We start from the raw sequence: 20,404 nt of genomic DNA on the forward strand, positions 1-20,404 counted from the left end.
CTCGAAACGGAAACGAATTATTCTTACGAATCGAATTTGCTGCGACCCGATACCATTAATTGCTATCAAGTTGAATCACCAGCAAGAAATAAATCTCCTAGTGCACGCGTGCACGTCGTCAGCGCGATAAAAATCCAGATAAATTACATTTGGCGACAAAACAATTCTCGTTCTCAAACTTTTTGTCTCAATTTTTCATCTGGATCATCGATTTTCTTCTGAAAAGAGGAAAGGATCATCGGGAGCATATTGGCATAGTCGCTTGTTTAATTCTAGTTGGATTGAATTTCATGAAGGCTTATATTCCCAGGATCGAAAAGATCGCATATGATCCAGTCGAGATGACTGATAAATCGGCGTGGATTTCGAAAGCCAATCGAGTAGAATCGCAACATGTATCCGATTATCGGACACGAAAAAAAGGACTCTACTTGCTACTATTATATTTCCAATAAAACCGATGAGAAAAGCCGTGCTGATGCTTGAGTAGACGAAATCATTTCGTTTGACAATTCGCGATCGATTTCCGTTCAAAGAATTCATTTCGCGAATCGATTCTAATTTTTCCTCACTCAAATCGGCTTTTATTCATCTTATGAGAATTTGAGGATATCTTGCGAATGTAGAAATTTTAGAGAAATATCTTATGTCCTTGTCTGTTGAATTAAAAATTCACAATCAACCGTTCTCCACCCACGCGCCGTACCGCGCCGATTCATCGTCGCATTTCACGCGAATCGGGAAATTCGCGTGAACTTCAAAGTTGCGTGGAAGCGTATGATAGGACGCTGGCACCAAGATTGGATCCGTACGTGCGTCGACTTCGTGACGAAATTATCATGGACATAAATCTGCGAGCAGAGAGACCGCGTCACGATCTTGTTTAAGAAGGAATCTATCCGATTGTGTCGTTCAGTTTTGTTTTTAGAAATCCAATTTTATACATCACCCTGTCAACGATAAATACACTATTTTTATTACGAATACTTAACATTCTTATAACATGATATATTTTTTATTTTATTCACATTATTATTATTATTATTATTATTATTAATTCTTTTATAATTTTTTTCTTATAACTTTTATTACGTTACACAGTTTCGTTAAACATCGAATGATGAATTTAAGAATTGCTCCTGCAATAGACAAATAAACTATTATTCTCTTTTCTTTTTCTGCTTCGAAATCGAGTCCCAGCCCTTTAATCTCACCGGGATTATTTCTTCCGTCCGATCTAAACGAGATTTCCCCGGCTTGTAACGATAACGCCTTTCTACGATAGTCCTGCCGGAACCTCGTCGCCTAATTCACTCTCAATTTCGCGCCGTCCTTTATCCTTTGCCGAGCGAATTTTCGTGAAAACGTCCTCTGGGAACCGCGCGCCCTTTGCGCCCTTATAATACGAGAGGACACGAGATCCACGCGGTTTTAGCAAGGGTGTGGTCGTCTTTCTCTCGCCAAGGACGAGGTATATCCTCGATGAATATTTTAATACGATCGCCTCAGCAGTAAATTACTGCGCTCGCTCGCTCTTCATAAAAAAACTATTCTAATAACGAGATGCTCGCAAGCGCGGACGTGTTATCAATTATGTAATATTTAACGAATCTTATCAACTTCCGACGTTATTAATCATATATGATAAATACACGATGATTATTTTAGATATCGATGATTTTTGGAAGATATTTATTTGAAGAATATGGATCCACAAAAGGCCTACAGTGCAAATAAATAAGAGTTAATAGATTAATTACGAACGAAAATGTCAACGATTGCGATATCTCGCCTCGCACGATCTGAATCTTACCTCTTGTTCCGTTAAATTGTTATCATGCAAACGCGTTGATTCGAAACCAAAGGCCAAACGGAAAAAGGAAGGAAAGTAAAAGACGGGAGGAAAAGGACAGAATGAAGGTAGAGCGAGAAGAAAAAGTTAGAAAACAGAGGGATTAGTGATGGGATCGCAAAGCTAGAGAGAGAATTCAACGGAAAATAGAAAGAGAAAGAGATGAAGCGGAAGGGACAAGTGATGAGGAAAAAATGGATTAGAAGTTGGGACCGAAGCTCAAGCCGATTCCATTTACCTGGGATAATGTCGACGGGTTATATTGCGCTAAACATCGTCGCCGGCTGGCAGGGGAGCGAAAGCAAATACGGTCTATAAAGCGTGAATTAATATGTATAATTATGCACGCTTGGCTGTCGCAATTATCATCGCGATTTCGTTGTAAACTTTCGCGAAAATAACTTCGTGAAAGCTTGAATGACAGTTCCTCGCGCTCTCAAACATCTCGGCACTGATAAAACGATAATGCGAACAAAGTTTCGCCTTTTTGCTTTTGCTCCTCTGCCCGATTCAATCAAAGTCGCATTCTTCTTAGGCGAGCGAGATTACGCGATTAATAAATAAAGGAAATATTTTATCTTCAATCCGTTCTCGACGATTTATTTTTTTCATATATAATGATGAAGGAAAAGAATCGAGATGTCTCTCGTTTCTGTAGAATAAATTTCTGCCTGACGCGTGCGACGCGAGTGGCTTTTAGAAAAAAAGGCCTTTGTTTATCACAAGTCACATGAAAGCACAAATGCAACGCGATGTTCGTTATATTCTTGCGGGGTCATTTTTGAAATGAGAGTAGAGAATGCGAGCTCTGAAGAATATTTTTAAAAAGAAATCTCTCTGAGGGGAAACGAATGAAAATTAGCGATGCAATGCCGGCGCCGTCGTGCACCGCCTTGCATTCTTCTACCGTTCGAAGCTCAACAAGATTTGTATCGTGGCGATCGGAAACGCATATAACGCGTGAGTGAGACGGCACGCATGGTTCTCGTACGCGAAACGCATCGCGCGCAGCAACGTTTCTCAGTGATATCGCATCCGTAATCCGTGCACACAAGACTATATTAATTGTTATCAAACAACTTTACTATATATAATATATAGATATATAATATATATATATATATGTATATATATTTATATATAATATATATATATACCGCTCGTACGAAACATATCAACACCAACCAACAGACATTACACGTGTATACTTAACGTAGATATGTGGAAAGCATATAGTGTGTTACAGGCAATGTCCGAGTATACAGGCACTTTTAGAAAACCCAACGAACCAGCAGCTTGCAAGGTGGAAATGAAGAGATCAGGACAGAAAGAGACAGAGTAAAAGAAGTGAGAGATAGAAGAGAGAGAGAGAGAGAGAGAGAGAGAGAGAGAGAGAGAGAGAGAGATAAACTCAGAGATTGAGAGAAAGAGAATAAGACATAGATAGATATAGACAGAAATGTAAATCGATTCTCTGATAATTATGCAGCAGCAAACGGTGACGAAAAACAAAGAAACGATAAAAAAGAAGAGAAGCTCGCCAGACAAATAAATTGGTCAAGAGTCAAGATTGCATCGGTACTCCATCGCAAGAAATACAAACGTTTTCCAGTGTACGGTGATGGTATGACAGCAAGTAGTAAAATAAAATGACAAAAAAAAAAAAATGAAAAAATAAGACAACACACACACGATACCGAGTGTGTTTCATTAATATCGACTCATGCAAGTGAGAGAGTAGATCGCGAATTGTCATCACGATACGTTAAAGAGAAATGAGGAAGCGAATGAGAGAGGATTTGAACGTGGGATATGAATGCATTTGTTTGTGTTGCGCGTACGCGCGTACTGTATCTGTACGTGAGATGTGTGCGAAATATTTGTGCGTATTTGTCTTAACGCTTGTGTATTTTGTATTTTGTATCTATCTCTGTACGTGTCGGTCGCGAGGAGATCGTTTACGAATTTATTTCGCGTCATCGCAATAGGCACCGAGAGCGCCGCTCGTATTCCTGGATATTTGACGAAACGGAAATCGAATCGTTCGGAAAGTTGCGCTTTTGTCGATTCACATCGCCTGTGCTCGTCGGAAATTCAAGTTGACGGCGACGCCGCCGATCCAACTAGAACAACGGCTCGTCTTTATCGCGATTATCGTAGGCCACGGCAAATGGGGGCAAGTGCGACAAAGTGTCCCGTCAAGTTCAATCTCTTTTAGAATCACGAGATTATCCTATTTGGCTGTTCTAAAAGTGTCGGGTGTCTCTCTCTCTCTCTCTCTCTCTCTCTCTCTCTCTCTCTCTCTCTCTCTCTCCCTCCCTCCCCCTCCCCCTCTCTTTCGGAGAGAAGACGATGTTTAATTCCTCTCAATCTCCTCCTGCCTTTTACGACATTTTCTCTCTTCGATTCTCGCGGAACGTAAAATTGCGCGAATTCTCGAGCTTAAATACGAGGCGATTCTTCGGCGATGTAATGCGTCCTTGACGTCTATTGTACGATACATTGTTTATAGTGATCAGTACATCATACTGTATGCATGATAGAGAAAAATGCAAGAGAATACACAAGAGAGAGAGAGAAAAATATGACAAAAGTTGCTCGGTAAAAATATATCTTCACTCTAATTTTTTTTGCACCATACTGCAGTTGTGAAAAATTCAAATAATTCTTCTCCTCCGTTTTTCTCCATCGTTAAAACGCAACGATCGGAAAAATTCACGGCATTTCTCTATTGTCTTTTACATTTTCCTGCATTTTCTCAGCGTGCTTGTAAACTTTGTAAAGTTGTAAACTTTTACAACTGAGAATGCGCAGTAAAATAACCGTCTTGCCGACGACGTAATTGCAAGCTGAGCTGACGATGATAGTACTTACCTCAAATCAAAATTCGTTCTCTTCCCTTAAGAAATTAATGGCACTGCGTGATCTCTTTCATCTGTGATTTACACACAGAACTCATAGAGTTATAAAAGACCACATGTGGCTGGATCGGCAAGAATCGTTATTTTTAATTGCATATCCTGCGTAATAAAAAAAAAAAATTACTTTGTTTCCGCGATGCATCTCCCCTTTTATTTCCGGTAACGTGCATGGCATTTTTCGAGTAATTGAATAGGTTTCTAGTTATTTCGCAGCCGACCGTGATCCTAGTTATTCGTGATGCTAAGTCCGTAGATTAACGAGAAAAGCGTACGTGTGTCTCGCGCACGAGATCGTCGAGTCAAAGAGAATTCAGTTGTATTTCAATTATGCCATATACACGGCGGTAAAAAGACCTATATAACTACTATTGCGCGATCTCTTATTCGAAATGTTGCGCGTGTGTTTAACGAAGAATTTGTTTACAATGTAATTCCGAGGTAGTTCTTTGTGTAGCTTAAGAAAAGAATGCAAAAAAGTTTTTTTATTACGTGGAAAAATCCGAGATTTGTGGAGTAATCTGCTCAAATTTGCATACATATGTAGAAAATCACTTTAAATATTTTTTGGGTATTCAAACATTTCATATATATTAACGAATATTCAAATATATCTTTTAGAAAATCTTCTAGATACTTGACGTATAGATATCTATTTTTTTATATCTTTTATGCTGATTAGATAAAATATATTTCATATATAATAATATAATATAAGATATATTCTAAAAATATTATTCATTGTGAAAGAGTCATTAATTGATTCTCTAAGAGATTTCATTGATTTGAAACACTGCACTTGAGATCATCAATTCAATACTTTTCAACGATAATATATTGATTCGATTTAGGATACACAATACCGACAGAAATATGAAAAAAACTAAAATGTGTATCCTAATGTGAATAATAACTTTGTGGTATTCGCAGCGTGCCTGAAATATACGATACGACTGACTATTATTATATATTACTATAATCTGTCAACGTCGCGCATCTCGTCAACACCGGAGTTTCTCGTTTCGAGAGGATCGCGCGACGGAAGTGCATAAAATAAACGACGATGAATTTAAACCGACGAAATGTCAGGAATTCTGGTTCGAGGAAATTACATTTGCGCGTCTGCACTTGCCCTCGCGCAACGAATAGCCATTGTTACACCGGCGATTCGCATCGTTCAGCTTTAATCGCATGCACGGGAAGGGATGCGAGCTTCCGGTTAATCGGCACGGTTCGTTAACGTCCCGCCGACCGCCACGTGCAGAGATCGCGGTATATTGCGGTTGGATTTTAGATTCTCTCGCGGGGAAGATATCTTGCTGTCGTGTAGTGATTCGAGGCGACGAAATCAATCCGTGATCGATTCGTCGCGCGATTGCATTTCGAAGTCTTCGAGGAGTGTCGTCGTCGTCGTCTCCTCTTAAATTGAAGAGCTCGTCGCCATAAAACGAGCTACAATATATATATATATATGTCACTTGAAATACTCTAATGAAAAAACGCTGCTAGTCATTTCACTTGACACTAATTATAATTGAACGAAATGCATTGTTTTTTAAGACAACTTTTTTCTTTGTCACTTATTGCGATTATTATTTTTCTTTTTGCATAAAAAGTGCTTAATAATGTCATTGGTCTTAATCCGTAGCAACGTTTCTTCATCGGAACGTCGCGTTGAAGTTCCGCTTGCAAGGTTTTTCCGGGAAACCTTCGACTATTACGTATGTTGTGCTAACTACCGTGGAAAAGAGAGGAAAATAGCGAGATATACTATCGAGGCATACAGGGTATGTGACATTTTTTAGCTACAAGGGGGAGAGCTTTCATGTCGCAACTACCAAAACAACGAAAGCAGCTCCGCAAAAAATTACGAGAGAGTCAAAGGAGAAGCGTGAGAACCTTCGTACTCTGCCCGTGATATTCAGCCCGCATTCGAGATAATTAATTGCAACGGAAATGCGCATCGTGAGATATGAACTTCGTGGCATGACAGGTGGTAGTAACGTTAATTGATAATAGCAATACAAGGGCGAGAACAGAGAGTGACCGTACAATAGGGTAAATGAAAATAAGCCGTTCGCGTAAAAGACATACACAAGAGTTCTCTTTGAAAAGTATTAAATTATCCATATCATAGCAGAATTTTGGGATCTTAAATATATTTCGCAAGCATGGAGATACGCAATGCACAATCGATGCAAAATTCACGCATTTCTGTTAAAAAAGAAAGAAAATACTGACAGGGTTTAGCAGTTGATATTTCATTGCTGATAATGATTTACAACTTTCTCTCTCATATAATGAGACACAGCTTTCATATAATGGATTCTCAAATGTGAAATATTTTCGCACTATTATTTATTAATTCGATATTGAAATACGTAAAAAAAAAAAAATTTAGATTAAACATTTGATGTAATTTTCTCCCGCGAGACATCTCGAGGAAAAATAAATAGGATGCACATACTTGCAAAAAATTCATTTTCGATTTGGAGCATCGTTATACCGACTCGCCAGGCGGATAGACGAGCCAATTGTCTTTCTGGATGCCGGCAACTAAAAAATGTCACTCGTCACTGGATCGCCGGGAACCATCGCGTCATCGTGCATCCGCCATTTATACGGGCCGCCATTGTTCACGGCAAATAATGAGGATGCTTTTTAACTCGATGTTACCGAGGCAGTGATGTACAACCCGTTGCGTTTCGAGGAGTGCGCCTCGTTACACGACAATGACGCATTACAGCTGAAGTTCTCGCAGAGGAGCGCGCGCAAGAATCGACCGCGTGAAACAACGTGTTTCGCGTCTTTTCACTGATGCAAAAATTTTAAATCCACCCGATCCGTCTCCGTGTCGTCAAACATTAACAATATGAGATTAGGTCGTAGCGACTAGAGCTTGCAACTTTGCACCGCTGCAAAAAAAGATTTCGCGATCACAACTAGAAGATGCTTTACGTATAGATAATCTTTCAAACATGTAAAGCAAAAATTTTATGCAATATTTTTAAACAAAGAATTGTCTTGTATATCGCACGGTGCAAAGATATTTTTCTGCTAGCGCAATCTGATCATTCCTTAAGCGAAAAAGTCGACGGAATACTTGATCATTTTTGCAATCAAAATTCTGACGAGACTGTTGGTTCTAATAACCCGCGAATATCTTCCTGCCTTTTTTTTTTTGGGGGGGGGGATCAATCGATCAATTATGATATTTAATTTGTCAATGAGTCTGATGCGTGCGTGTGTGTATGTGTATCATATCACTGTTATCGGCTGTTGTGCTGCTTAACATGTCTTAATATATAGGTATGAAGCGAAAAGGGAAAAAGAACGAAGGAGTAAATAACGTATGTGACTATATAAGACTATGTATAGAGAGAAATATATAATATATATAATATGAAAATGTATATATATATATATATATATATATATGCACGCAAAATTCGAAGGTATATCGAAAAATACAATAATATGCGAAGCAGCAGCCGTGGAAACGTAGGAAAAGAAACCAAAGACGGTAGAGCAAACAAATGTCGTTCGTCAAGGTTAATGGCCTGGCTTTGTCTTTGTTCTTCGTTATTATTAGTTCCGCGTTCATTATTAGTATCTGCGAATTGTGACGGTGAATTAATATCTCAACAAGATTCGAAATACAATCGACCTGTTTGTCATGCTGTAAGCAGATCAAATAAGCTTAGAATTTTCATTATCGCGCTCGCATATTTTTTGCGCCAATCCTTTGTTTATGAGGCGAGAGTAAAAAGTGAGAGGAAAAACAAAGCGTATATTAAGTTCTCATTTAATAACATTTAACTGATATTTTGCTTGCTATTGTCATTATTTCAGTTGATCGTCAAAAAATATAATTCTCTTCATGCTTATGTGAATCTTATATGTATAATTAAGCGTGAATGTTGCTTTTAAAGACATTTAATAAAATTCTTATTTGCTGCGCGAGTTTTTCAAGACACGCTTACTAATATACCAATCTGTTAAAAGAAATTCTCGCGTCAGTTGCAACGACTGTTCCTTTTCATTTTTCCGAGTACCAAATGTAAAATAGTTGAAAATTTCTTCTTTTTCTAGACAAGAGTATAACCGGAATTTATTAGCAAAGAAAGCACAAACGATTTTTTCTTAGAAATCTAATTGTAACAATCGAAATAGATGAAAAAATTTGGCTTTAAAGCGCAGTAACAAATTTTCATGTTATTAATGTTTTACGTTCAGTTATTTGACCGTTATTGAAAGAGCAGATATCTCTCTGGTATACTTCTGTTGAAAATATATTTCGATGAAAGATGAATAAATGCAAGGAATATTATTATCGATTTATGGGGATCTATCATATCAATCTGATATACATCTGTGACAATTTATCTCGATATGTATGCCTAAAAGGACACCGTAAAATGATATTTTTTACTATAACGAATAGGAAATAAATTTCTCTTATATCTCGATATCGCGTTTCATCCTAGACTGCGTTATGTAAAAAAAATCAAGCAGCGAAAAGAGGCGTGCTTGACTTCACAACCGACGTCGAAACCCGTTTGCATGTGATGAGCGAACGTAAGTGCGCGTATCGCTTACACGAGGATCGCGGAAATTGTCGACGAGGTTCGTGTTTCCCTGTGCCGTCTCGGATATGCGTTTCCGTATTTCTCCCCTTTGCTTCTTCCACGGCCGGCGTCTTCGCTCGCAGTGCCATAGCTAAAGCTTTTATGCAAATCGCGATTAGCCTTTTCATCGAGGTCGGAAAATGCTCGTGTTCGCGCTTGCAAACGCTCGTAGCTGGCGCGTAACGTTGTTTCAACAATTTAATATAAAACTCCCTTATTTAAACGTGCCATTATCGCTGGCGTGTCGCAAACAGGACGAGGGTAATTGGCGAATTTTATTTCGCGGTGTAATACATACCGCCGAGAGTAATGCACCGTGAAAACTGCTGTGCTAGTTATGGCACGGCGAGCCCGGTGTAAAGATATCCCACATCCGTACGCGAAAGTATACAGAGCGCTCCGTAAGTGCCCCCCAGGCGGACGGGATGCTTCGTAAAGCTCAAAGCGGCTCTATCTCAGGCGGGATTTAATTTCGCGACGTGATTGCGAACGTAACGAGAACTTTGAGAATAGTGGATATTTGCTAATCGGCAATGCATCTAAACCAGATAAATATTTGTCCTTCATCTTATCTACAAATAACGCCAAGATAGGATTGCGAGAGAAATTTTAAGAAATAGCGAGAAAAGTAAACGAAATGTTTTAATAGAACTTGAGATATAAATATCTTTTTTTTTTTTTTAAAGTAGATGTATCATTTTAACGCGTGCATTAACATATACATTGTGTTAATATCATTTACATTTTACATCATAAAAAACTTTTTTTTTATATTATTGCGTAATCTGAATTTTTTATATATTATAATATATCATGTGCACAATATAATAGTTTACGAAATAATTATATGATGCTCAAGTATAATAGAAAGATGAATATTTTTGGAGCATTCTATATACATTCGACGTATACCTGGACGTGAACGAAGGTGTAATGGGTGCATTGCCCACGCGAGACAAGAGACGTTCTTAGATATTCTACATTTGTCTCTTTATGGCTCGCGACTGTTCGTATATATCGTCGAATGCGCACATGTTCGTGTCGTGTCGTCGGTGGTTTATTGGAAAATCAATTGCACGTAAGATGAATTATTTGGCTCGCTCGGGGAGACATACGAGACGCGCCTCACGGGAATAGAAACCAGACAAGGAGGCAGTCGCGCTATCGAGACGTTATTGAAACTGGGGTGACCCGGTTGCGTGCACCTCGTAAAGATTGATGCGCCGTATCGCGGAAAAGTATAGCGGCACGCCCATCTATACGCAAACATTGCTTGCATTTATAATTTCCGGCAAGCGATAAAGAAAAATTATCTCGTATACCAGATAAATTTGCTGTCTTTCAATAATTTTCTATCACTATATTTACAGAGCTATCTAAAGTGTTCCACTTTGTGAAAATTCTACTTAAAATAGCTTCTATCTCCCCCTCCCTCCCCCTCCCCCTCTTTCCGTGTATGTATTTTTCGCAGTAATCGTTTTCTTTTTCAAATGACAAAAGCTTACACGATCAATCGATGCAACGAGTGGCAAATAAATCACTTTCGTTAATTTCCTGTGGCACTCTCACCACCTGAGAAATCAGATTCACATATTTGATGGCAAAATTAAGTGTTAAATTATTGCTCCAATTCGCATGTTTGACTGCAAAATTAAACGTTAATTTACTGCCCTAATTTTGAATTTATAATTTCTATTAATTAGCAAGAAATTTATATTAAAAATAAAAGTGCAGACTTAACATTATGCATTTCGATTTCCGAAAAATATTTATAGCGAAACATAAATCATTAAAATGCATCTGCAATATCTTTAAACAATTAATCAGCAATTTATTTTGATATTTTTATTTTTTACTATTCGCTATTGAATATTTTTCGAGGATAACTAATATATAAGGGTCTCCTTTCTCCTCTCTCTCTGTCTCTCTCTTTCAGCACCTTTATTAATAAATTTATTGCTAAGTAGGGGCAATAAATTCAGGATCAAATTAACAATAAATTAGCATTTAATTATGTTACATATTTAAATTGGAATTTTTGTAATTGGAGATGTCAGGAAAATATGTAAGTAAATATCAATTCTCATGTAAAAATTGTAACTTAAAATATTGAGAACTTTTAATCAGAAATGCGATCTTTCTATAATATTATATGAAATAATATCGATGCCGCGCTATTATCTCAGTTCATTCACTGATATTAAAATATTTCGGAAATTGGAAACTACGGGGAACGTTGTCGTTTGTCGATCAAGCAATCGCTCGCGGGCGTCAAGGATAATCGCGAAACAGGTCGAGCGTACTCCGAGGAAAACAGATCGCGCCTTGTTTCTGCGTTTCGAGAAAGAGAAGGCGAAACGTAACACGCGATTTTCCGGTTGCATTATCGTCGATTTCATTTGTGAAGAAGCGAAAAAACCAGGCCAAAGAAGCCAGAGAGTTTTGAACGTGTTCAATATCAAGTTTTTTTTTTTTTCTTTTAGTAATTCTGATTACAATTAACAGACATATTAAAAAATGTTTAGAATATTAATTTTTTTACATTTAAATTTAAAATAAATTGTTTAAGATAATAAATCTATCTGTAATAAAAGTAGATAAATGAAATTGAAAAGATAAATTTTATTTAATTGAAAATTTGTTCGTTAATTTATTTTTATCAATTTTGAGTCGGTTTTATTTAATAAATTTTACAGTAAATGCTGCGTCATCTATATGGCTAGATATTGTGATCGAAAAATTATTTCGATCTATCTGGAGTAGAGATCACTAAAAATATTAAATTTTTTATTTATCTATATATCGTATAACAAGATATATATGAAAGTGGAGGATGAATTAGATTTTATATTGAACGTTTATTTATTGATTCATTTCTACTTCGCATGGCTGTAGTAACTTTCTTCATCACTAGGAAATATAGTTACCTTATTCTCAATTGAACACTTCCTTTGAGCTACAAGTTTTTATCTTCATCTTCCATTCGATTCATTTTTTAATTCTAAAATTACTAAATCAAATTAAATTGTTTATCAGACTGATTATTAAAAGTTTTAATCTGATTTAATTTATAGTCGCTTTTGTGTGTATATTTCCAAATCCTATTTTCATTTGTCGATTCAAAGTCATATCAAAATAAATCTAAATGCTTCTACCATTATATTACACTCCTTCATATTTAATCAAATATAATAAATAATATGAAACAATTATATGAGAATTTTTTTTTTAATGTTTTATAAAATATAAAATAAATATATAATTAAAGAATCAAATACGGATACGTATTTAATTAATGTCGCAAGGAATTATCTCTCTGATATTTAACACGTTTGAAACTTTCCAGCACAAAGATGGAGTCGTCTCGAAACATTCGATGAGACAGAAAATTGCGAATATCAAAGTTATATCCCCGTTGCGGAGGAGATGCGGATGCGCGTTTTTCCGCTCGGAAAACTCGAAGCGAAGTAAAGAAATAAAGCTATGCATTGTTTTACGCACTCGCACATTCAGTCATTCTCATTCGTGCCATCTCGTTCGCGCAAGTTTCCCGCATTCCGTATATATTTTCGCCGAGTTTTGCTCGGACTTTGAATGCAAAGTCGTTCATTTCGTTCACGTGGCGATTTCACGAACTCCCGCGTCCTGTTGCTACAACGTGCTAATCCCCCGAGGCGAATCTCACGTTGCAACGTATCGACGTATACGTATAATTTGCATCGCGCAAGAGTTGCTCGTCGTTACATGATGGAAGAGGAAACTCGTTTGTTCTTACTATTCGCTTTCATGACATTTATTTCTATGTAGCTAATAACGAAACTCATTAAAAAATAAACATGATATATATATTAAATATATTCTTTATCTGTATCTTTGCATATACATAGCATTGAAAAAAAAAACTTTAGCTTTTATAATCACATTTTATTAAATCCCATATTCTTCTTTTGCACTGTTAAGTCTCTAATTAAATCACACAAAGGTATTTCGTTAAATGCAACGTTGCGTTGGAAGAAAAAAAATTTCAGTTTTCGATAGCGCGTGTTAGATGACCTCGCAGCTGATACTAATAATCGAGAATTATGTTTGCGATGGTAGAGAGTAAGTGACTGCGAAAATGATGGAATGGGATGATGAAAACTCCATGGTGAGCGTTTATAAATGGAGATACACGAGATAGTGCCGCGCGCGCTGACGACATGAGAGATTGTCGTGGCGGAAGCATGGGAAAGACGCGACGCTTCCGGTAAGCTACGCGGTTCATCTTGCTAGATTAGACATAGTAAAACGGGCGTCGAGCGATGTCAGCGTGCGCACGTTGGTGGATGGGAAAATGAGAAAATATGAATGCGTCTTTCTCCGCGAGAGCGGAGAAGCAAAGTGAACATACGCTGGCGTATGTATTGCGAAGCTTCTTACTTTAATTTTCTTCCCCTTAGTCTTTTCTCTTTGAGGGACAAAGGGAAGATAATTTCGCATTGTTGCGTATAAAGGACGCATAATTTAATTCATAAAAGGCGAAATTTTTGCGCTGCTATCGCTAAGCGGAAATAGATTGTTAATGTCACGCGTGTTGATTGAACTTTGTGCGCGATGAATTCATTTATGGATGAAAGACAATTTTGCAAAGAAGTCATAAAATTTATGAAACGCCGTAATTGAGTATGGATATGTAAGATTTGTTATTTTTTACAGTTTATCATTATGATATAGATATTATTGTGTTTGCATCTTTATTTTTTATTATTCGTTAAACGCGAAATTGTACTGCAACTCGATTACTGATATAAAAAAATTGCCTCGATTTGTCTATCCATGTATATTTTGGGGAATATATGGCTGCGCTAGATAAATCGTAAAATAAACGTTAGTAAATATGCGAGGATAAAATGTGTGCACAAACACGGAGGCATCTCGAATAGAGAAATATTTGGGCCAAGGATCAATGATAGTTTTTTTCTTTTTACTGTTTGCATTCCACCCGCATCTAATTCCTATCATCGACGTCGAGGTGGGTCTTCCATTTCCATGTGAATCAACCATGCGTTTGATCACGTCGCTTTACGACGTGGTCCTCGAGATAAGTACGGTAATCGAGTGACCATGCATGGCAAAACGATAATGTACCGTATACCGTTTCGACCTTGCTTTGCATCGAACATTGTTAATTAGTAGGCGCTTTGCGAGCGCGCACTACTTCGCGAAGTACTCTCCTCACTAAAGAGTGCTCTTTACTGTATAATGGCAGAGGGAATATCTAAACTTTTGCGAAAAAGATGTCTCTCGTGGAATATGAATTTTGTATATGCGAATTTTGTATGATACACGCGAGCGTTCGAAATGCATTCGCAAAAAAATGTAGAATAATGAAGGAAAAAAAAAAAGGAACAGATGCAAGCATCATAAAAACTATATGGATTCTTTGATCAATTTTTTATTGATTTGTTTTAATAAATATTTTGATGTTATCTTATTTTATGAAAATTATATTAAAATAAAATAATAATTTAATATTTGGAGATGATCATAAAAACTATATGGATTCTTTGATCAATTTTTTATTGATTTGTTTTAATAAATATTTTGATGTTATCTTATTTTATGAAAATTATATTAAAATAAAATAATAATTTAATATTTGGAGATGAAAAGAAGAAATGTTTTCGTTATCTAGTTGCCACACTAAATTGATGCTTCGAATATATTTCTTAAGACAGATGAATTGCATAAAATTTATATATGTACAAAAATAACATACTTTGATGAATGTTTCGAACAAGGCAGTCTCAAATACTTTACGAAGGCGCATCGAATATTTCGGTTTGCGATGAATTTGACATGACGCGAATGCAAAAGTGCATGACAGAAACCGATAGACGCCAGTCCTTGCGAGCGCGTCATTTTTCTCATAGAACGATAAACAGATATTAATTCTCAGCAGCTGTTTTCCTCCTGTTCCGGATAACCATTGATTTCTCAGAAATCACGAAAGAACGTCGCAACTTTTCTCTTTAACTTGCTATTAATTAATTTGGCAAGTCTGGCGGACATCGATGTGTTTTCTCTTTCACGGATGACAGCGTTGTCGAAGAACGCGACATATTCCGAAATGTTCTTTCGATAACTTTCGTATTGATGCGCGCGAGAGAGAGAAAAACTGCCGATTAAAAACTCGCAACGTTGATAACGGATCCGTAATAATAAAGGGCGATTGACGCATTTTAATTTAGTTCGATCAACGCGGCTTGATAAAACTGTTGAGATGTCATTCTCTGTAAAATAAATGGTGCACGCAAAAAGTACCGAAAAAAGAGAATGAACCGCGATGAGAGAAACTACAAATTGACAACTGCAATCGGCTCTCGCAATGACATACTACTCTCAAATAAGCTTTCCGTGATTTGAACGTGATATTCTATGTGCTCCGCATCGCGTAAAAAATTACACAAATAATATTTATAAATTTAGAATTATATTACACATTAAAAAAGGCAAAACAGATGATAAATGTGATAACATTCGAAAATATCATAAATAATTTGAAAACGTTTTTGAAATTTTTATGTCATTTACGACAGAGATATTTATGAAACGGGGGAAATAATAATGAACAAATTAAAAGCGACACAAAGCATTTCTTGTATGATAGTGTATTTTATGAAGTTATTTCGTTCAAAAAAAAAGGGTGTATATTAAAAACTTCCGATATACAAAAACAAAATGCCGGTGTTGCTGGATAAAATGTGCTGAATGCAACGTCGATGTTTCTCAATCGCTTTGATGCAAACTTATTCGATTAAAGCCGATCGAAGTTAGCGCGGGAATATCTTGGGGGCGATATCAAGAAGGCAATAACTCCATTTTCATCATCTTCTTCCCTCACGTCGAATCGACTTTCATTTTTGGCAATAACAACTACGGACGTACTCGAGATTCTTTTCCTATGCTCCTTGTCTATTCCTTCACTTCTGAAGGCGTCTCTTTGGCGGCCCTCGACATTGCTTTTATCTCTCGCAAACTTTGTAAATCGACAACTTTGTGTTTGCCGTTACGACAGCACTCTTCTGAGAATCTCATAGAATTTTTATAGCTCGCGAAAAGCTATGCCTGAAATGGCGATTGCCATTGGATAGAAGATGTATCTCTGGATTGATTTGACATATTTGCACAACATCTCCTTTGCTGATATATTTTAACTTTTTGTACGTGTGCATGATTAGATACAACACAAAAGAAATTTATGTGTGTGTAAAAATATATACAGAAGTTATGTAGAAAATGAAAAAAAAAAAAAAAAAAAAATTAATTTCAGAATATAGGAAAATTATATTAATTACGAAATCTGTCGAAATAAATATCTGGACATTGAATGTAGTTACTTTTTTCCAAACAACTTCAAATCTCGATAATCATTTCCAAGTTCTTGTGCGATGAAAATGAAACGTCGACGTTTCACGGGATTACATATCTCGATTACGGCGCTTCGAAACTACAATTAGACTTTATATATCTACTGATACGATATGGACCTGCTATAGTTTCTTAAGAACTATCCAGTTTTTTTAGAGGCACGCTAGGTTTCTCTACTTCCTTCTATCGCCTTTCCCTCCTATCGCGATTTAAGAAAGAAATGACTGCGCGGCGAATGTTTGTTTACTGCGATACTGCTTTTCGATAAAATAACTTTATCGGATAAAGCGACATGGAACAACGAGTCTCCTCTTCCAACGTTCCTCGAATATTCTATGATTTTCAATTCTCTTCCATACGGGAAAGCGCCTTCGTTTCAGCTGCAGAGCGCCACATTTCTTTCGCTTGTGCTTCCATTATACAAGATCTTCGGGAAGGATTAAAGTGCTTCTCTTAATATTATAAGTAATGCGTATATTTTTCTGTTAGCCAAAAGTTTTCGATTACTCATCATATCAAGAAAATAAAAAATGATTTAGAATTGTTTTTCAACTAGAATTATGTTCTAACGTTTAACGAAATAAATTTATTGAATAGAATAAAATAATATACATGACAATATTTGTTTCAAGAGGGATTTGCTTTCTTAAATTTTTAATGCATACAAAACATAATTTTTAATAAAGTATTCCTTTTTTTCATGATTTTTGATGAAACAAGATTCATCGAAAGAAAAGAAATACTTCATTGTTTTGTGCTTTGAATGCTTTGAAAAATTGAAAAAAAGCAATTGATGACCCAAAAAGTATTCTATTTATTCGTCAATCATTGTGATTCAATTTTAAATAAATGGAAATCTCTCGTGAGAAAAACATAGGAAAGAAACACTCGCTTCTTTAATTTATTAATATACAAAACCTTGCCGAGGATCTAATCAAACTTTCATGATTTCTATTCGCTAAAATCATTCTCAGACCATCTGTCAATCAATTGTGGGCGCTGCAGCGAATCGACAGTACGACAATCGGTGTAATCTTAGACATTCGCTCTGTGTAAAAACTCAGTTGTACCTAACAAGGGTATTGCGTCGGAGACCTGGGGCAGGGTCTCGGCGACGAGGTTCAGGAACACCGTCAGCGATAGCAAGATGGTCACTCCTGAAACAGCCACCTGTGCTCAATGATCCGTTCTCGTTCGTCGCGTCCGTTCGCGAGCGGTGTCGACGAACACCTCCTCCTCCACCTCCTCCTCCACCTCCTCCTTACTCGAGGAAGACGCGATCGTCGATCGACAGCCGCTCGCTCGTCCTTTCTGCCTGTCGATCGTCGACGAAGAGAAATCGAGCGGAGCTGAACCACGTCGAGTCAACAGTTTTCATCAATGAGAACGAGAATTTATCTCCATGCGATTCGAATGCGAATGGAAACGAGGGACAGGAGGGATGAGGGAGGGAGGGGGAAGGAAAGAGGATATTTTCGATATGTAGCAGTCGATTGTAAGCCGGGGTAAAGTTTCGCAACTCGTCTCCATGGAATTGTCGATGGAAATCTCGCGGGAGCAGTACCTCCTTGCCGTTTTATCGACGATGTTTCCTCGATAATCTCGAAACGCGAACCGACCGCTCTATCCCGAAGGGTTCAGCTCCGCCCAAAATTCGTTCTGCTTTGCTCTGCTCGACCTCGATGTCCAGATATCGGAATCGAGAGCGGCTAAAAATGATAGATATCTCGTTAAAGATAAACGGTTCACGGTGTGTATTTACAAACATGTATGCAAATTCGCATATGCATATTTATGAACAAATTGTAATGAGATTGACGCTTAAATGCTTTAAATTAGTTGTTTCTGAGCCAACTCGGGAATTTGCGGTGCCATTTGAAGTCAAGTAACTTTATGTGTAACTTTCTAAATTATGTTTAGTTTTACAGACTAATTAGATAAAAAGAATGAATTTTATGGTCTATTATAATAATATCAGCGATAGAGCGCAATTATATAGATGACATACGGAACTAAAATCCGCAAACAAAAAATGTAATAAAATGAATTATTATTGAGAATAGCATGAGTTTGCATAAGATCGCACAATGGCATCGTTAATCGGTTCAGTTTCCATTGATAATGGAATATCATCTCTAGCCAACTTTTATTTAAAGTTTTAGAGAATTTGTTTTTTTTTTTTATTTTCTTTTTCATTAAAAAATAAAAGAGTGGGTGCCTCGGTAACAGAATTTATTTTTTACCATTTAATGTCTTGCTGTAACCTCGTTTTCACAAAAGGGCAGTAAAAATTGTATCTTTTTTTCAGTTAGATTCGATGGTACGGCAAAATTGCACGAGTTACACGAATGAATCGCGGGACGAGAATGATTGCGTTCAACCAATTTTTATTTATCGACAAAGTCGGGAGGCTGGAACGGTGGACACTTCCGCTTCCAGATCCGCACGGGTATGACCCTGTGGGAGGATGGAATTTCGATTTAGCGAACTACGACGCGTTTATATCCACCGATTCGCGTGCCTCGGACGGTTTTACCATTGACATCAAGCCGGAGAATGTTCGCTCCTCGGAAAATTGTTCGCCATTGTGCGAGGATGCATAGGTTCCATGAACCCCGCATCGCCACGATGTAGTGTCCGCTTTGAATGAGTTGCGACGCGACGATTAGCTCTTTGAGTGGCAATTGACTGTGCCACACAATTATGAAATGCAAGTGTGAGATCCGCTTGCAAGCGCTCGGAAGTACTCGGCGGTTTGCGACTTATTTTAATTCTTTTGTCACAAAGTTCGATTTTGCTCTACAAAGGATTGTAAAACTTAAAAAAATATCGAGAGAAAAAAAAACAAAATGAAAAAGAGAAAAATTTTTAAAGACGTAGTGATAAATGAGGGTTCTATAGAGTTAATAATAGAATTTGTTTTTGACGCGATATATTCATTCAATTTTGTATTATGTGTTATGTTTCGTATGTGAGTGCTTATCTTTGAAAACTTTGATATTATAGAAATATTATTCAATAATATTCTGAAAAATTATTCTAAGATCAAAGCATGGACAATTTTTATATGTGTTTGATTTAATTCATCTTTGCCCGTTTATTTTATATAAAAATTTATAATTAAAAGCAAAATATAATATATAAGATGAGTTGTAGTAATATAATATGTATGTTAACTAGAAATCTGAAATCATAGTGTAAAATCAGTGTGTGAGAGTTGAATTTCAGATCACAAAGCGACAGAGATAAATTCGTATAATAACTGAAAAAATAAAAAAAGTACGCTTACATAAAACGCATAAGCCATTTGGAAAAATGGGTAAATTATTCATTAATATTAATGTTCAATAAAAAAGAACGCGGAGAAATACGATAGTATTACGCGATGATAGGGAACAAAGTTTCTTCTAAGACAGTGAATTGGAATCCATTCTTATTAAAGTCTAACACATACATGCCAGAGGTGCGTTACAGAGTACGCGCGTGTAAAAATGAAAGAGAGATATTTTTTACGTTACGTTTTTGCGCAATCTTTTTCATAGCTGAGAACATTGTACACATATCTCAAATGACAATTGCGCTTCTATTGATGTAGA

The 20,404-nt window shown here is 36.8% G+C and overlaps 1 protein-coding gene across 5 annotated transcripts in view; it reads right to left on the reverse strand.

The window, feature by feature from the left end:
* LOC126854677 (neuronal acetylcholine receptor subunit alpha-7-like) overlaps nt 1–20,404 on the reverse strand; it is a 210,262-nt gene that overhangs the window by 37,247 nt on the left and 152,611 nt on the right. For 2 of the 5 annotated variants that reach the window (XM_050602894.1, XM_050605413.1), the window contains one exon: nt 17,879–17,965. The exons of the other annotated variants lie outside the window; for them this stretch is intronic. In XM_050602894.1, the coding sequence (XP_050458851.1) occupies nt 17,879–17,965 (87 nt within the window). The remainder of the gene's footprint in view (nt 1–17,878; nt 17,966–20,404) is intronic. 5 annotated transcript variants of the gene reach the window in all.

This window comes from Cataglyphis hispanica, chromosome 1, assembly GCF_021464435.1.
Source record: "Cataglyphis hispanica isolate Lineage 1 chromosome 1, ULB_Chis1_1.0, whole genome shotgun sequence".
In the NCBI taxonomy this organism is placed as follows: domain Eukaryota; kingdom Metazoa; phylum Arthropoda; class Insecta; order Hymenoptera; family Formicidae; genus Cataglyphis; species Cataglyphis hispanica.